General features: G+C 33.4%; 1 protein-coding gene across 3 annotated transcripts in view; it reads right to left on the reverse strand.

Annotated features, from left to right (window-relative positions):
* Positions 1 to 8253, reverse strand: part of spd-2 (centrosome assembly protein spindle defective 2) — a 109793-nt gene extending 101540 nt beyond the window's left edge. For all 3 annotated transcript variants that reach the window (XM_076514799.1, XM_076514801.1, XM_076514798.1), the window contains exons 1-2: positions 8099 to 8253; positions 2395 to 2520 (exon numbers count right to left, since the gene is read on the reverse strand). In XM_076514799.1, the coding sequence (XP_076370914.1) occupies positions 2395 to 2516 (122 nt within the window). In that variant the 5' untranslated portion in view covers positions 2517 to 2520; positions 8099 to 8253. The remainder of the gene's footprint in view (positions 1 to 2394; positions 2521 to 8098) is intronic.
* Positions 8254 to 18724: the final 10471 nt, after the last annotated feature.

Raw genomic sequence — 18724 nt, forward strand, 5'->3', positions numbered from 1 at the left:
CTGAAATTAAATGTTCTGATTATTACCATTTTCAAATATTCCAACAATCTATTAACTGAAATTATTAAGTCAATTGAAAAAAAACCAACTGATTAGAATCAGAGTTTCCAATTATCATAATTTTTTTATTATTCCAGTTCATGACTCTCAAACTGTATTCTTGTTGTCAACAAACTTGATAACTCTGTCTTTGTTATGCAAAGATAACAAGGGCATCTGACACTCTCACTGAGTTCCAGTCTAAATGAAAGGTGAGTAGCTGGCTACACCCAACAAATTAATTTGTTTGGCTACTAAAGTGTAAAACAAAATGCAAATTTAGTGCTTATTTTTGACATTTTGTTATATTTATAGCTTATAATTCTTAGAAATTGATTTTTTCAAAAGAAAGAAATCTTTACTTTATCGTATAGTATACAAAATAAGCAATAAATGTCAGCATATTTATTTAAATGGTCTATATTATAAAACTTTTTTCCAGTCTGTCTCAAATCAATACAGCTGGTGTATTTCATGAATTAAGATATCAGATAATATTCGATTACTGATACAAGAATATGAACATTAAACTATTTAAATTTTTACACAAACTAGAATCACTTAAGAGACTTAAAACTTATGAAGTTGATTTTTCATTGTTTAGAAGTTAGATTTTTCAAGGAGAAAATACTTTTTATATTGTTGATGTCAAAAATAATAAATGTAAGTAACAGCACTTACAAAACATTTTGAAAATAAACATCCTGGTCACAAGCATTAAAAATATAAATTTAATCACAACTATACATTTTTCTTTCTAGTTCTATTGTAAATAACTTTTAATTTTAACTTAATAAATACAGTGTTTATGTTGCAATGGTCATTATAACTTCCCTCACAATCACAAAGAACCATCAAAATTTTCACACTTAATTTTAATGTGTTTATCATAACAAAACTTTAGCAAAATTTCAGTGAACATTATTAGTCTTTTGTACAAAAAAAATCAGGTTTTTTAAATTAAGCATTTGTTACTTGCTACAAGTGCAAAGTGATTTTCATGTTAAGATTAAAAACACTTTTTCCTTTGAAAATTTTCATATTTCATTTGGATAACCTCTGAAACTTCAAAAATAAATGTTAAACATTTTTAGCAAAACTTTATATTTTAACTGTCATTTTCTATATCCTGACACTATACAGGTTCAGTTGATTTGAAAGACTTTGTATCCACCACAAGAATAATATAAATGTAAAATATTTTTTCTTTCTAAAATGACTGTAGATTATAACTGTTTATCCTAAATAACTTAAGACTCATAACAGTAGATATATTTAATTACTTAATTTACTTAATTACCATTTTTTTGTCCTTTTAACAGTGTCTAAATAATAATCCCACCAAAGTTGTAAATCTCTTGGTGAACACACAACTTGAGTGGCAACTCATGAGCTGCTCAGAAGCATACCTTCAAATTTTATATTTTTTATCCCATTATCCTACTTAATATGTTTCTATTTTTTATGTTTTAGCTACTTTTATAAGAAATAAAAAATATATTTGAAAACAATACATTTAGTACTTTTGACTCATTGTATTGCTGTTGGTTACCTGATTTTTTTTAACAATGATGATGCTAATACACTAAAATTTTTTATTTAATTAGATAATGGACCTAAAAATACAGAAAATCAACACACAAAGCAAATGATGTGCTATAACTATCATAACTGAATTTGTAACTAAGATAAATACGGCTTAGAACAAATCCCTTTGCTAATTGATCTGAACACAGTGAGATACCCTTTCAAACTGAACATGAAATTGAAGATACCCTATTTTGAAAACAACATATCAGACATCATTGAATAGATTAAAACTTTGCCATTTTATTAATTATAAATGATATAATATAAATTTTAGGGAATTGTTAAGAATTTGTGAAGGAGGGGATGTGGCAGGTGGGTCTTATTTGCATATGACTAAAACAAAACTGAAGACTAAAAATTACTATACTTTCCACTAGTAATGTCTATATTACAATGAATAATTTATGTTAAATTATTTCAGAAATGGGGTGGTAAACTAAATTAGAGAAGGTAGAAGTGATGTAGAAAAATAAGGTCACAATTCTCATACTAGTGGTAATTTAAATACTTTATTCCAAAGTAAGAAACTAAAACTTAGATAATGTTAATATTTGATTTAAATGTCAAGTTTATTCACATACATTAATAATAAAAGTAGTTTAATTAAAAAAAATGTAATTCTGTAAAAGAACACGATATGCACATTTTGACCTACCGATAATAATAAGGTTAAAGCTAACCAATTTTATGAGTTGACTTGAGCAGTCTCAGAGAATTCACTAATGGTTAATAATATTGCCTAAATATATTGAGAAATTAACTTACCCAGCTTTAGAGCACTCCCTAATAGCTGTAGATGCTGCCTGAGGAGATTGAGGAAGTGAAGAGAGTGAGGTATTGTCTAAGAAATCGTTTTTACTTGAAAGCTTTGAACCTATCCCAGCCATAACTCTGAATAAATATAAGTTATTCACATGAGTTAATGTGGTTTTGTAATAAATTACTGAAGAAACTTAAGTTTTAGACAATTCCTTCTAGAAGTTACATTTAATCCTTTTTTAAGACTTTGCTATACAACAAAAAATCATTTCTCATTAAAATGTGGATTAAAATGGAAATGTTTTAAGTCATAAATTATACAAGTATAAACATCGGTCTTCATCATCTTTCTAAACTTTGTTAAAGTTTTTCTAAACAGAATACATAAAGTACGTTTTTTTTGTGAAAAGAAATTAAAGTTAACATTTTCCAAAACTGAAAATGTATTTCCAATAGATACCTTCTTTCCAAAAACACTTTCTTCATTACTACTGTCCCTATTGACATAAATCTTCAACACTCACCACCTACTTCAGCATATTCACATGCAACTGATCATGCAAGAGCTCTCCCATCAACAGAAATGTTACACAACCCCTATCATAACCAGCACCCTCTTCACATTTGCACTTGTTAATCACTTTGAGATTGATCAAAGACCTACACCACATACCATCAAAGTGGGAAATGTGGGCAAAGTTAAGTATCTATAAGAAATAAATTTTCAGTGCAGAAAAATGTTAACTTCCAATACAATATCTTACCTCATTTCCCAAAATAGTTAGAATCCGCACTGAACTAGTGGAGGGGCAGTGAAAATATGTTACCCTTTAGGAAGTGCCCAAAGAGAGACCATTAGGTGCAGAACCAAAAAACTAACACCTCAGTGTGAAGACCACACCTCTTCTGATCCAGGTATATACCTCACTCTTTTATAACTACACTATGGATATAAAAGGCAGAAAAATACGAAATCCCATATGTGGCTAGGGCACAAGAGACTACAGTGGTAAATTATATACGTAAAAATGGCTGGTATGGGTTGAGAAAGCACTATGCAGAGGAGCAAACAATGATTCAACCTTCTTCGGTAGTTTGACCAAAAAAAAAAAAAAAAAACTAACACACCTCAGTGTGAAGACCACACTACTTCTGATCCAGGTATATTCTTTACTCCTTTGTAACTATGTCATGGATGCAAAAGCAGAAGAACATGAAGGAATACCATAATAGGTGGCTATGGCACAACAAACTATAGTAGTAGTTCGACCTCATCCAACACCTGGCAGTACCTGGAATTGTATATTAGTTCCATCGTAGGCAGACGATTACCTACCTCTTCACCTCAAAATTGGAATTGGTATGAAAAATAGACTTCTATACCAAAATTAACTTCCACTTGCATGCATTTTCACCACCATCTGATCGACCATGAACAAACATCTAGTCTGTGGAAGGAGTAGGATTCCCTGCTGTACACACATGAAAATACATGTGCTGTGTCCAGCTACAACCAACATCAGATCTGCCAAGAACCAACATCCAATATTTTGTAGGAAGAAGAAATGCAAACCTGGGATGTACTTTCAATTCAAAACCTGGCAGCATTGTGCATTTTTCATCCAGTCCAGGGTAGGAGAAAGGATAACAACCAAGACACATGTAAGAACTTACTTAGTTGGACCATTTCCAAACACTTAACCCACTGTAAACCATATCCAGAGTATGGCAGGTGGGAAAAATGAATCAGCAAATGCAAACCACTATATATATATATATATATATATATATATATATAGCTATAACATAGTAGAGTACTTCAACCAAAACCTGGCACTATTTGGAATCGATATGATTCTAATAGTGATCAGGCCATCTCTAACTTATACCAGAGCCAGCAGAAATATATATCTGGAGAATGGCAGGAAAGAAGAATACTACAATAGGAAAAAACATAAACCTTCATAGAAAGTAAAATGATTAAATTTACAAAATCAAACTCAGAATTTTCATTGCTGATCATCTCATTTTAAATAATGATCCCCTTTCATTACACATAAGTAGGTCTAAGGCTAATTTTAGAAAGACTTGGCCAACTAAGTCTAGGAAATAGGGAAGGCCTAGCTATCATTAGAAAAGCAGGAAAATGCATGAATTAAACAGATCATAATAATAACCAAACAAAATTTTGTGAAAGTTTTGATCATTATAAAACAGAATAAAAATAAATGTTAAGGCTAGGTTTGTCTCTTTCCAGGTCAATACAAATTATAAGTATGAATGATAATACAAGCCAGCAGTTTGTGTGTGTGTGTGTGTGTGTGTGTGTGTGTGTGTGTGTGTGTGTGTACACAATGCAGTGTTCAAGTACTGTATACATATTACAGTACAGTAGTATGTCCAATAGTTTTAATGCAAATCTAATCTTACTACATGCTGTACTTGTCAGGCAGGCTAAGCTGTATAGAAAAAAAAAAATACTGAATGAGATTGGCCAAGATCAGTGTTCTATTTAAAAGTTTTACAGGTCATTTACTGTTTCCTTTTTTTAGAGATACTATGGGACATCAGCACCATTTGAAGTTATTTTTTTTTTGTAATGTAATAAAACTTCTAGAATACAAAGTATCAAACATTAGTTGAATAAAGATTTAAAATTTCCAACTAAATACTGATTGTACTTTTTGAAATAAATAAGATACAAAAACATCAAAATTATTGTAATTAGGTCTTTTTACTTCAACACTGTCATAATTGGATCATTTTTCATGTTTTTTTTTCCCCTATACAACAAATACAGCCCTTCAAATAACCTGGAAATATCCTAAAACCTGTGCCCTCATAAGATGTAGTGATAACAATTTACACAGTAGGAGGGTAAGAAAATGAAAGGCACAAAACTAGGCACTAAATAGGGAAATAAAAGCTGCCCAATTATCAACAGATAATTCTTATTGTATCCCATTTAATTTTTTTCTAAATTTAGAGCCAAAATATTTCTCATTTCCATATGCAGCAAAATGTTGAACCTAATAGAGTAATGATCACTTGCACTCATATTTCACCAATTCCTACACCCTCTTGATCATTTCTATATTCAAAGTTAACAATAAAATATAAAACAGTACTGTTTCTAGTAGTTTCCTTCACTAATTGGGGAAGAAAACAATCTTAACAGCTTCCAAAAATCTTTCTCCCTCATGACTTAAATGTATTTCTCAATCTATACAAGTAAACTTAAAATTACCCATAATTATGACTTCATTAACAGCTAAGATCTTAATCTCACTTAAAAGTTTCTTTCTTAATTTTACCAGTAACATCTAGTAACCTGTAACAAATTCCTACTAAAAGCTTCCTCCCTTTATATCTGTTAATAGAAGTCCAAATAATGATTCAATCTCCTTACTGTTTATTATTTTTGATATCATCTCAAATAGGATGCTACTCGCATTTTATTACATATATAAAGCCACCCTTCCTCTCTTTAGTACTCTGTACCTATTAAATATCCTGTTTTTCAAAGAAATTCATCACCAAGATTATCTACATTTAACAATGTTCCAGTTATTCCCATTATATCAAAATCCTCCATTGCTACCACTACAATAATAAACATTACGTCTACCCTTATAACTACTTCTTTACTAATTCACCATTTCTTTGAGATTTTTGATGAAACTAGCTTCAACTCAAACCTTGAATGACTAGTTTGCATAATACCCAAGTGATCAATCTTTTTAATTGTTGTTAGTTTCATAATTACATGCAGCTCATTACAACCTTTGTTGCATTTGAAACTTGCACAAAAAGTACAATTAGATTCTCAAAGAATTATATGACTTCTTACACTAATAAGACTATTCTATCATTCTTTGAAAGAATAAGAATACAAATGAGTTAACACTGTATTTTGTGTATTGGTTGAAGTTGTCATATTCTCCTTATTAACATAGACAAATGGTTCTAAAAAAGTTTGAATAGTGTTAGAAATGGAAACATTTGAATAGTATAAGATTGATTGATTAATAAGTACAAGTGGTTTAAAGACTGTGTGTGTGTGTGTGTGTGTGTGTGTGTGTGTGTGTATATATATATAGATTGTGTTAATCTTATTTTTCAATTAGTCAAATGCCCAACCCTACCCTAATTGTATTTAAAGAAATATTTTGTTAATTTTTATACTTTCAGTCAATCTTGCTTCATATCACCTTTTTTGTCTAATGTTGTCTTGTTTGATTAACTCTTTTGAACTCCTAAAATCTTCTAAATCTTCTTTTATAACAGTCAATTTAAAATTCTTAAAATTATGTTTTTCTTTATTATTGTTTTTTTTAACAGCAGCTACCCTTTTTTACCCTGTAACTTGCAAGGAACATCTTCCTCTTGAATGTTTCAATTTTCCACATCTGATATCTGATCAGTATCTCTATTTAATTCACTTGCACAATTCAAAACAGCTTATTATTGTCTTCCCTTCAAAATTTATTTGAAATTTATAACCAAATTATTATTAACTCCATATAAAGAAAATATCAAATTCTAAGAACTTATGAGTAGAATTATGATACATCAGCCACAATACGTCCACCATATCCAATGGTTACACGGTCTTTTGCCCAGTAACTGGGCTCGTCACACTGGCTAGGGCACGGCACACTTAGTATAGTGTTCTAAACAGTAGTTAGATCTTCAATGTTCATGAATAACAGCTGTTATGATGTTTTTATTTATTTTTGCAATACCAGTTATTTATTATCATTAGTTCAATTTATTATTATTCAGAATAATTGTAAAACCAGCAAGCTAGTCTCCTTGTTACCAGACCAGGTCCAACAACCATAAAGTTAACAGGAGAAAACTACAGTAGCAATTGTACAAAATTATGAGTGAAAGTAAAGACATACATCAAACACCTTACTTGTACTATAGTCATGATATCCAATGCTGACAAGGCTTCACACCCAATACCAGAACTCACCAGTTCAAGTGAGACATGACAGATACAATAATGGTTTAGCTGCTATTTTTCTCATCAGTAAGTAACTGTGCACTAATTACTTGTAGTTGCATCCAAATGTTTTACAACATTATCTTTGCTTTCTTGGTTTTTTTTGTGCTACAATTACAAATCAACAAGATACCTAAAAGCAAAATAGCATAGTTTCTAATTCTGCTTCTAGTAATGGTTGTAGGTTCCCTGGCCAATTAATGGAAAAAGTTATCCTGAACAGCCTATCAGTATCATCCTAGTAGTCATACATTAACTCTAAAACCTCTAATGCAATCAATAAAAATTACCATTGAATATACACGAAACCAAAATACCAGTTGTTTGAGAAGGAAAGGTTTGATTTACACTAATATTTTTAATGAAATATCTAAATCATAAAAACATATGAACACTACCTGAATACTAAAGCATAAGGCTAACGGGACTTAGGGTAGCATCTGTAATTCAAAACATATTCTATTCGTTAGGCTTAACATTATACTACTTTTTAACTTAACCTTACGGTTTAAGTTTGTTAGGTTTTACCAAGACTAGAACATGACTATAATTTATAAAACTACACATACTACAATGTATTGCTTTAAATTAAGGTTGAGTATAACGGCTTCACAGCTTATTCTTTTTAATAGTATTAAAATAATAAAAAATATAATTAAAACTTCAAACATCTTATGTTTTACATTAAGACATACGCACCATATCTGTTACAGTAGCATATAAGAATTATATTTGACGGTAACAAACTATTTAAGGTATTCTAAATACCAATAACACAAATTTCCCAATTACAGGAAATATATTTGAATATTTAGTTTCGGCATTCGCGCTTTACTTAATAGCGTCATCTAACGGGTTAATTTTATTTCTAACCGTAAAATACTTAGCTAACAAAGAAACAACAAAGACAAACTCGAAGAAATTTCCGAGCTTCGCAGTTGCAATTAAATACTTACAATATTTTCTAAACTGAACTAGAAATTTATAAAACGAATGTTATGTATCTACGAATCCTTATGAAGAAAGATATAAGTACTATGCCTCAACCAGAGCACTTAAAGTATGGGGAAAATAATGTTGTAAAATATATCATTTTAAGTTCTGAAAAAAAAGAGAAAAGTTGGGAAATCTCAAAATTGATAATTTCCCTCAATTTAGACAACTTTTATCCTAGAGTTTTAAAGGAACTTAAAGATTTTATTTGTGAACCGCTAACTAATATTTTTATGTCATTTAGTAGTGGACAAGTTTTAGAAGACTGGAAGTTGGTTAAATTTAGTCCAATATTTAAAGGAGTGTGTGTGTGTGTTTCTTTCATCAAAGCCACATCGGGCTACTCAAAGGAGCTGACGAATATTATTCAGGAAATTACATGCAAATTAGTCTTACATTAGCAGCTGGAAAAGTTTAGGAGAGTGTGATTAAAGATACATTTCAGAATCACTTAAAGCAGTTTGATATAATTTCAAAGAGTCAGCATGGTTTCATTATGGAAAATTCTTATTTAACGAATCTTCTGATATTCTTTAACGATGTTACTGCCAAAGTTGATGAGGGAAATACTGTGTATTTGGTTTAAAAAATTAAATTTGTGGCTAAAATTGAATAAACATTTGGTTGGAGAGTAAAAGCAGAGAATAGTAATAAATGGAGTTACATCTGACTGGATAATAGTTACAATGTGTCTCAGGACTATTTTCTTGCTCCTCTGCTGTTTGTAATTTATATTAATCATATTGATTGTGGAGTGACTGAAACGTTTGCGTATTACATTAAGATATTTTATGTGGTTAATTGTGTCAAAGATGCTGTGGATTTACAGAAAGATTTAGATAATTTGATGCATTGGGTCAGTTTGTGACAGATGATGTTTAACTATCCAAAATGTAAGATGATGCATGTAGGTTTTTACTACTCAATTTATTATTACAATTAAAACGGGAATATAATAAATACTGTGATTAAACAAAATGATCTTGATGTTGTGATCGAAAAGTTATTTAAGTCATCTAAACATAGTGCTAACGAGATTTGGGGCAGCATCTATAGAAATATTGAATACAAGTCAATAGATATTATTCTTTAATTGTAAATATCAGTTATAAGGCCTCATTTAGTATACTGTGTACAGTTTCGGGCTTCCTTCCTCAATAATGACGTTGAATTGATAGAGAAGGTTCAGAGAAGAGTCACTAGAATGATACCTTGAATGGATGGAGGTGAGGCTACAGTCTCTAAACTTGAGAAGGATCAGAGTGGATTTGATTGAAGTGTTTAAGATTATTAAGACTATTTATAACATAGATCCATCAAACGTTTATATGTTTAACAGTGTAAACAATAGGACAAAGGGTCATCAATTAAAAGTATGGCAGCGTAGGAGTCGACTGCAGTTTGGAGAGTATTACTTTTCAAAGAGGGTGGTTGCCTTCAAGAGTGGTGGAGGCAGAAAATTTAACTAAGTTAAAAAAAAGATGTGCAGCAAGGGGTGGTTATAGTCAGGAGCTGGAAAGGACATTCTTAATAGGCTAATAAGCTTCTTTTACATTATTAAACTGCTGTTGAGTACACTTCTTTCACAAATAATTTATTCTTTCGTAAGGCCATCAAATATTAGGCTTTTTTTTATTAACAACTGTTTTTCCAATACCGAATTTACTGCCTTGTTTTGGTATATTACTTTGTGACTACAGTATGCTTTTGTCTGGAAGGACAATGTTTTACTGTGTTTCTTCTTTCCTTGGTTCATTCTAGAAGTGTGATCTTAGTGTTCTCTGTTTTTAAAAGGATCATTAATGTAGTATGTTTTCTACAATAAATATCATTGTGCTTACAAATCATTGTTTATTAATTTAATACTTATTACAAATTCAAATTATTGTCATACTTTGATGATTCCTTAAAAAATGTAAAGTTATATGATGATAATAAAAAGCTGCCGAGTTTAGTTTTTCAAAGAAGTAAAACGTTTAAGGTAGCAAAGCACAAACGTTAAATCGTTGGAGGAGAACGTTTACTAGCTTACGTGTAACTCATGAGATATTTTCAGCTGTATAGTTAAAACAAACAGTTTGTTTGTTTGTTTTGAATTTCGCCCAAAGCTACTCAAGGGCTATCTGTGCTAGCCGTCCCTAATTTAGCAGTGTAAGACTAGAGGGAAGGCAGCTAGTCATCACCACCCACCACCAACTCTTGGGATACTCTTTTGCCAACGAATAGTGGGATTGACCGTCACATTATAATGCCCACACGACTGAAAGGGCGAACATGTTTTGGTGCGACCGGGATTCGAACCCGCGACCGTCGGATTACGAGTCGAACACCTTAACACTACCCATGCCGAGCCGAAATTAAACAGAATATTTCGAAGAAACAAAAAAATCATAATATCTGTAGTACAAAAAAACACGAAATTGTATATGCTTTCAATAAATTAAAAAACATTGGAAAGAAAAATAATTATTTAAGGTTATTGAAAGTTTCTGTTACTTTTAAAATAATTTGAAAATAGTGTTTCAAGCAAATGTTTATCATAAATATTTTCATTTTCCCCTACACAGTAAGTAGAATACAACTTATATGCATGAAATACGATATCATCTCAGCTAGCGCCATCTTTGGTAAAACTTAATAACTGCAGAAATTAAATTTAATATTCCTACAAAGATGATCGATGTACGTTATGTGCTTCCATTCATCACCCAGAATTAGCTGGCTCGATAATCGCAGTGTTTTTACAGTAATTAGAAACTATCCAATGATGTACACGGACTACTGTGTTTTTAAATTTCTGCACGAAAAAGAAAATTAAAACACCCTGAAATAGGACACATTTCTACTGTTTTTTTATAGACTTTCGGCTTTGAACTTAACGACGCAAATAGTTAATCAGTTAAACAAGTCAATTATTACTTTATACAAAGCAGGATGTGTAATTGATATCATTAAGGATTTAACCATCAGCTGGTAACTAATAAAAACTCGAAAATGCTCCTATTTTGACAATGGTCATGCAGAATGATGTTGCATGAAATATCAAGTAATCCATGAACCGTCCTAAAACCATTGATACAGGGAAAATGAAATACTGTTTTGTTTGAATTTCGCACAAAGTTACACGAGGGCTATTTACATTAGCCGTCCCTAACTTAGCAGGGTAAGACAAGAGGCAAGGCAGCTAGTCATCATCACCCACCACCAACTCTTGGGATGCTCTTTTACTAACGAATAGTGGGATTGACCGTAACATTATAACATCCCACGGCTGAAAGGGCGAGCATGTTTGGCATGACGGGGATTCGAACCCACGAATTACGAGTCGAGTGCCTTATCCACCTGGATATGCTGGGCATGAAAAATATTTCATCAATAAATAATCATTATTATTGTTCAATAATAACAAGGTAAAATATTATCTTTTTATTTTTTTGTAGGGTTGTTTATCAAAATGTTGTAGTGATTTTTCAATACCCCTCGAAATTGTCTTTTTTTGTTGTTTTTATTATAAATAAAAGTTTACAACTTTGATATCATTTATAAAGTAATCCATCATTAGTGAAATAAGTCCTAAACGAAAGCCTCCGCTAGTGCAGCGGGAGTCTTCGGAATTACAACGCTAAAATCAGGGGTTCGATTCCCCTCGGTGGGCTCAGCAGATAGCCCGATGTGGCTTTGCTATAAGAAAACACAACACAACCTAAACGAAAAATAAAGATTTGTTATTCGAAAGGTTTCTAATTTAACGAAACATTGTTTGTTAGATGGCGTTCTTCAATTGAAGCTTCTAAAGCCTACTTCACCAGCTTTTTTGCTTTTTACTATATTTCTTGTTCATGCATCCTGTGCAACTGTTTTTCTTTTATTATTTCATTAAAAATTGGATGCAATGTCATGGACCAACCCCTTATGTTCTATACACACTCCTTTCCATTCTGGTCCGGCATGGCCAAGCGTGTTAAGAAGTACGACTCGTAATCTGAGGGTCGCGGGTTCGCATCCCAGTCGCGCCAAACATGCTCATTCATTTAGCCGTTGGGGCGTTATAATGTGATGGTCAATCCCACTATTCGTTGGTAAAAGAGTAGCCCAACAGGTGGCGGTTGGTGTTGATGACTAGCTGCCTTCCCTCTAGTCTTACACTGCTAAATTGGGGACGGCTAGCACAGATAGCCCTCGAGTAGCTTTGTGCGAAATTCAGAAACAAACAAAACTTTGCAGTTAAAAGAACTACTCATACTGATTAATTCTGCAGGTTCATATTTTTTATAAAAAATATGTGCTAATAAATGAAACATAGAACTTGGTACAGAAAAAGCCCTATCCGAAAGTTTTAGTTTTTACGTTTGCCGCTAGGAAAAGTACTGTGACGTAATAGTTGCCAAACAAACTACCAACACCAGCGCGTTGAATATAAATAAACATGGCCAGTGCATACGGAGAAACAGAGGCGGAGTCTGTTTTGACTTTGTGTTCTGAACAGTGTCGAGTAGCGCCATATCAATTCGAACCTAATCTGAACGAACCTAGAACAGTTACTTTTGACACAGATTTGACAAGTTCTAGTGATGAGGACAGTTCCACGAGCGAGAGTAGCGTAACTGTGAGTGATAATGATAGCGCCCAGGCCGGTTGTGAGTCGGTCATACCTACAGTGGAAGAATGGTAAGCCTAAGTCATGACAACAAATATGGTCTGTATTATTTCACGTACAATTTAAGCATCTCGAAACCTGTCTGGTGTTTATAAATTATTGGTATCACAGACTGGGTTTTATTTGTTTATACTTTGCCGACTGTGGTAACTAATACTCGGCCCTTCCACAATCGTTGTACCGGGTATTTATGACTCGTAACAAAATGAATTTCAATTATACGTCATAATTCTGTCTATAAAATCAAACTAGATGTCACAGTCTGATTAGTTAATTTATCTTGAAATATTAAATTTGAAAAATGGAATTCTTAAAACTTTTCCATATTTAAAAATGATACAAAAACATCTACAGAATGATCTTCCAGCTTTTAAACTTGGAATATACTGTATTTGGGATAGATTTGTCTACTGTCTAAACTAGGAAATCAAGGTTTCACTGACTTTCAGGTGCCACGCTCATTAATGTGAAATGTATATGTCTAGTTACATTCTTCAAAAACTTGTACTTTTTAAATTATTATATTATACTAGTTATTGTTTATCGCTTTATACTGCACACATACCTTTAAGTTTGTTCTTTTCATGATGGCAAGGGATGACTTCAGAAGGATGGAACCTGTATGCTGGAGGCTGAGATCAGTCCTCAGCTCTACACGAGGAAAGATGGTGGGGACGATCCTGTCTACTGCCGATGGTTTTTTTCAGTCTCAACCTGCCTGACTTGAAATCCATGGAATCCAAAACAGTAGGATCCGACACAAAACATGAGCGTTCAAAGTGATTTTGACAAAGCTTTGAATAGTATGAAGGAGTCCAGTTCTTCCTATTGACCATCCGCACCCACTTGCTGGTTCCTTCTCCTTGCATGGAAACGAAAAGAAGCTTTTCTCCGATGCCGAACCGTTTTTACAACCATAAGCAATGCAGTAAACCATGTTACCATAAAACAAACATAAAGTAGCAATGCCAAGACAAAAAATAGTCTCACAAAGTATGTAATCCGAAAAAAAACCCGATAGATTTACATGAAACACCAGCACTGAAAGGAACACAATGGTCGGTGCGCAACGAAGCGTGTTTGGCAACTATTACGTCATAGTTGTAAAACGTCACGGAAACATCCGAACAACCGAGGGAAATTTAAGTTCGAGGACCCGCATATTTTGTTTCATTTTTTACTCAAAAACTAAAATGTTTAAAAATATGGCAACCACACAGGAATTATACCTAACCAAAGTACAGTTTCTAAGGCAGTTATTAAATTTGTTGAAAATTCATCTTTAAATAGTTTATGCTCTTTCTGTTAAACAAATGAATTTGTTGCAGACGTACTCTAACAAAACGTACATATAAAGTGGTATTGTTATATATGTAATTATAAATAACTTTGGATTCACTGAGTGGATTACAATAAGTTGATACTCAAGTTCTATCGTTGATCAGATAAACTGAGAACATATGTAATTTAAACCAGTTTCATAACTCATTAGAAAAAGGGTAATTATTAAGTTGAAGTGATCCTTTATTATACTGTATGATACACATATTTCTTCTGACAAAGCTAGAAATAAATAGAAACGTTGCTCTAGACATTGATTAACATCATGGTTTTAGATAGCTGGGTCGATGACTGATCACTTATAATGATGTAGTTCGATTTATAGTATCGTGTGTGCATATCGTTTTATCTTGTATTTAATCATTCTGAAGAAAATCATAAAGATAAGATACCCCAAACACGTCTATTCCAATGTTAAGTGCAAGACAGGGCGTTAATAAGGTCTCGCATTGTTGAGTTAATCTGATGTAAGTTTATTTGGACTCTGACCTCCTTGAATGAGTAAAAACTGGTAATTTCAGCCCGTTAATACATCAGTTTGACGGCTATAAATATGAAATATAAGAAGTTTGGATGGAAAGGAAATATTTATTGCTCAATTAACACAGGATGTAGCCTTTACTTAGAAGGGTCTAAATGCCTTGTTAGTGCTGCGGCACGAGAAAGATAACACGTACGTTTGTAGTAGGCATGGTAATCATTGGAGCTAAATGGGTGGTCATTTTCTGAGTAAAATCGTTAAGACTCCTGAGTGATTTCACGTTCTAATTGCAAACATGTTTGTTTGTTTTTTATCTCTTGTTTCTAATTGGTTGGATACAACTGAATTAATTAAAAGTATTTTTGTCTTCAAACAGAATTACTAAAATTATCCTTTCTTATTCAAGCTCTGTAATAAATTTTTGTTTGTTTGTTTGGGAATTTCGCACAAAGCTACTCGAGGGCTATCTGTGCTAGCCGTCCCTAATTTAGCAGTGTAAGACTAGAGGGAAGGCAGCTAGTCATCACCACCCACCGCCAACTCTTGGGCTACTCTTTACCAACGAATAGTGGGATTGACCGTCACATTATACACCCCCACGGCTGGGAGGGCGAGCATGTTTAGCGCGACGCGGGCGCGAACCCGCGACCCTCGGATTAGGAAGCGCACACCTTATCGCGCTAGGTCATGCCGGGCCCTCTGTAATAAACTTAGCTCATTAAATTATATCTTCTACCATCACATTTTCGTACATAGTTCAGTTGCCTTTTCTCAAATTACGTTTTAATCGATTTTCCAATACTAAAACACGACTAGGTATAATTAAACTGTGTGTGCATTTTGAAATGCAAATCGCAAAATGGGATATATACATCCTGATCACAGCGGGTATCGAACCCTGATTTTACATCATCAATAAAAATGAAATTGTGTAAAAGCGTCATGTCACACCATTCTTCAGTTATTAATTGTTATAGTTATATTTTTTGTTAAAGCCTAAAGTGTACAAAGACATTTTTCCTGAACTGTATCATCAAATACTAACACAAGATTAATGGTGCAGTAACCATTATAAATTTTAATAAGTAATGGTCAATAGTTTCCCCTTACATACTACGGTAACGGAACATTTACACGTTTGTTTGAATTTGAATTTCGCGCAAAGCTACACGAGGGCTATCTGCGCCAGCCGTCCCTAATTTAGCAGTGTAAGATTAGAGGGAAGGCAGTTAGTCATCACCACCCACCGTCAACTCTTGAGCTACTCTTTTACCAACGAATAGTGGGGTTGACCGTCACATTATAACGCCCGCCCCCACGGCTGAAAGGGTGAGCATGTTTGGTGTGACGGGGATTCGAACCCGTGACTCTCAGATTATGAGTCGAGTGCCTGACCATGCCGGGACATATAGGTTTGTTTATTGAATTTCGTGCAAAAATACTCAGGAGTTGTGGGGAAGCAGTTAATCAACATCACCCACCGTCAAAGTTTGGGCTACTCCTCTGACAACGAGTAATAGAATTTATTGTCGTATTATAATATCCACAAGGAGAGTCGTAGCCAGTCATTGGCAAGATTCAAGAAATGCGCACCCCTCCACCTTTTCTATGTGGTTCGTGCATATCATTCGGCCGGCCCGTTTGGGAAGGTTCCTTAGCGTTTACTGGACTTTAGTTCTGCTTAACCTTTTCATGACACACATCCTTGCTGAAAAAAGTTTGTTATTCATGATCGTTATCCATTAAAGCCAAGAGTTTTCATAACACAGGATACTTAATAAATATATTTTAAAGATAATTACTAGAACATAAATGAATTATCAAACGTATCAATGCTCTACATTTAATCGCAATGCATCTCAGTTTTTAACTTTACATTATAGCAATGAAAGTTTGTTGGTGTATTTGTTTGCGCTAGCCGTCCCTAATTTAAGAGTATAAGCTACTCTTTTACCGACGAATAGTGGGATTGACCGTGACGTTATAACACCCCCACAGCTGAAAGGGCAAGAATGTTTGGTGTAAGAGGGATTCGAACCCACGACTCTGGGAGTAAAGTACCTTAACCACCTGGCCATGCCGGAGCTAGCAATGAAAAATACAGTAAAAGCCTAATTGCCTTACTGAGCATGCCGTTTGCGGTATTTAGTAGTCAGCAGAATTTAAGATGTCTTGGAACACTGGATATGTTATTTGTCCAGCCATATTTTTCTTTTTCGGAAAAACATATAGATATTACAAAAGAAGCCTGTAACTAAATGATATGGTAAATATTGCAACACTAGAAAATGTAAAAATAATTATGACATCTTTAATAATAAAAGGACATCAGTGTGCGTGTGACCACCGTAACTGCAAAAGGAAAGAGCCTATCAACCTAAACATTGCACACATACTGAGTGGGCGCTGAGAATTTACACTTGGGCATTATTATTTATCTATGGGCATGCTCGCATGTGGGTGCGCATCTTTTTATGCACAAACCCACACAGAAAAGAATATGCGTGCGCATATGCATCTTTTTAATAAGGCACGATAGCAAAAAAAAAAAAGTGGTTCCTTATATTACAAATATAAATTACAGACAGACAGACACGCATATAAAGTGCAGTCTGAGAGTGTGCACCTGGGTATTTTTTATCAACGTGAGTACACATCTTCGCACCTTTTTAATGAGGCAAATAGCGAAAACCACATAGAAATAAAATGGTTCTTAATATAACAGCTTCTAAAATATTCAAAAGCTAGTGGATTTCGATAACAATGCGTTCCAACTATGGCGTTTATGTGTGTTTTCCTTATAGCAAAGTCACATCAGGCTATCTGCTGAGTCCACCGTGGGAAATCGAAACCCTGATTTTAGCGTTGTAAATTCATAGACTTACTGCTGTACCAACTGAGGACATGGCGTTTATGACATGATGCTTAGCAACAAAAGTATATAGGTTATACTTTTATGCTAAAATTAGTCCAGAATACGCACACGTATTAAACAAAAATACATCTTAACAAGCAGATCAAAGCAGGGTACTTTCGCTAGTATAATTTAAACGAAACAATGTAGTTGAAGAATATAGAGAGAAGGCGATAACTTAAGTACCATACGATACTAAATAGAACAAGTTGTCTTGTTTAATTCGGATGATCATTTAAACTGGTAAGTTTCCTGTATTCGCCCTTCAGTCTGTATACTTTTGCGAACTGTATCCCCCTTCTGGCTGCGTCCTAGACAATTGTCCCACCCTAGCTACCGCTCTGAACCCTCGACTGAAAGGGTGAGCATGTTTGGTGACGGGATTTGAACCCACGACTCACATATTGCTATGTCAGACGTTTCTGTTATATACGTAAAAACACACATATATATAAACGATCAAATTTGGTGGAGTGAAAATAATGAATAAATATAAGGCCTGAAATATACGATTCCAGAAAAAAAGGAAAAAAACACAAATAAAATATTTTCTTCGTGTTTACCGTGGAGAAAAGAAAACTCCTTCCGGTGATTCAATGGTATAAGGTAAGAGAGGGGCATATAATGTTAAAATTCGGGGATTAATCTTCGTGTTTTTACTTTTTAATAATGACCGATCCATAAATATATATCAGAAGCTTACTTACTCCACGTCATCAGAGGTAAGTCTCAGGCTTATAACGCTAAAACTCAGGTTTCAATACCGCATGATGCAAATCATGTACACCCCCTTCTGAAACTTTATGCCAAACAACAAACAAGCAATACACACTTCATGTTCATTTTGTTCCGTATAGTATTCTTAATAAGAGCTACACGCAAGTTTAACTTGAGTGTTTGTGGACAAAAATAAGCTTTTGTAATTATGAAAGATAAAAA

The sequence above is a fragment of the Tachypleus tridentatus genome, chromosome 7, assembly GCF_004210375.1.
Source record: "Tachypleus tridentatus isolate NWPU-2018 chromosome 7, ASM421037v1, whole genome shotgun sequence".
Lineage (NCBI taxonomy): Eukaryota > Metazoa > Arthropoda > Merostomata > Xiphosura > Limulidae > Tachypleus > Tachypleus tridentatus.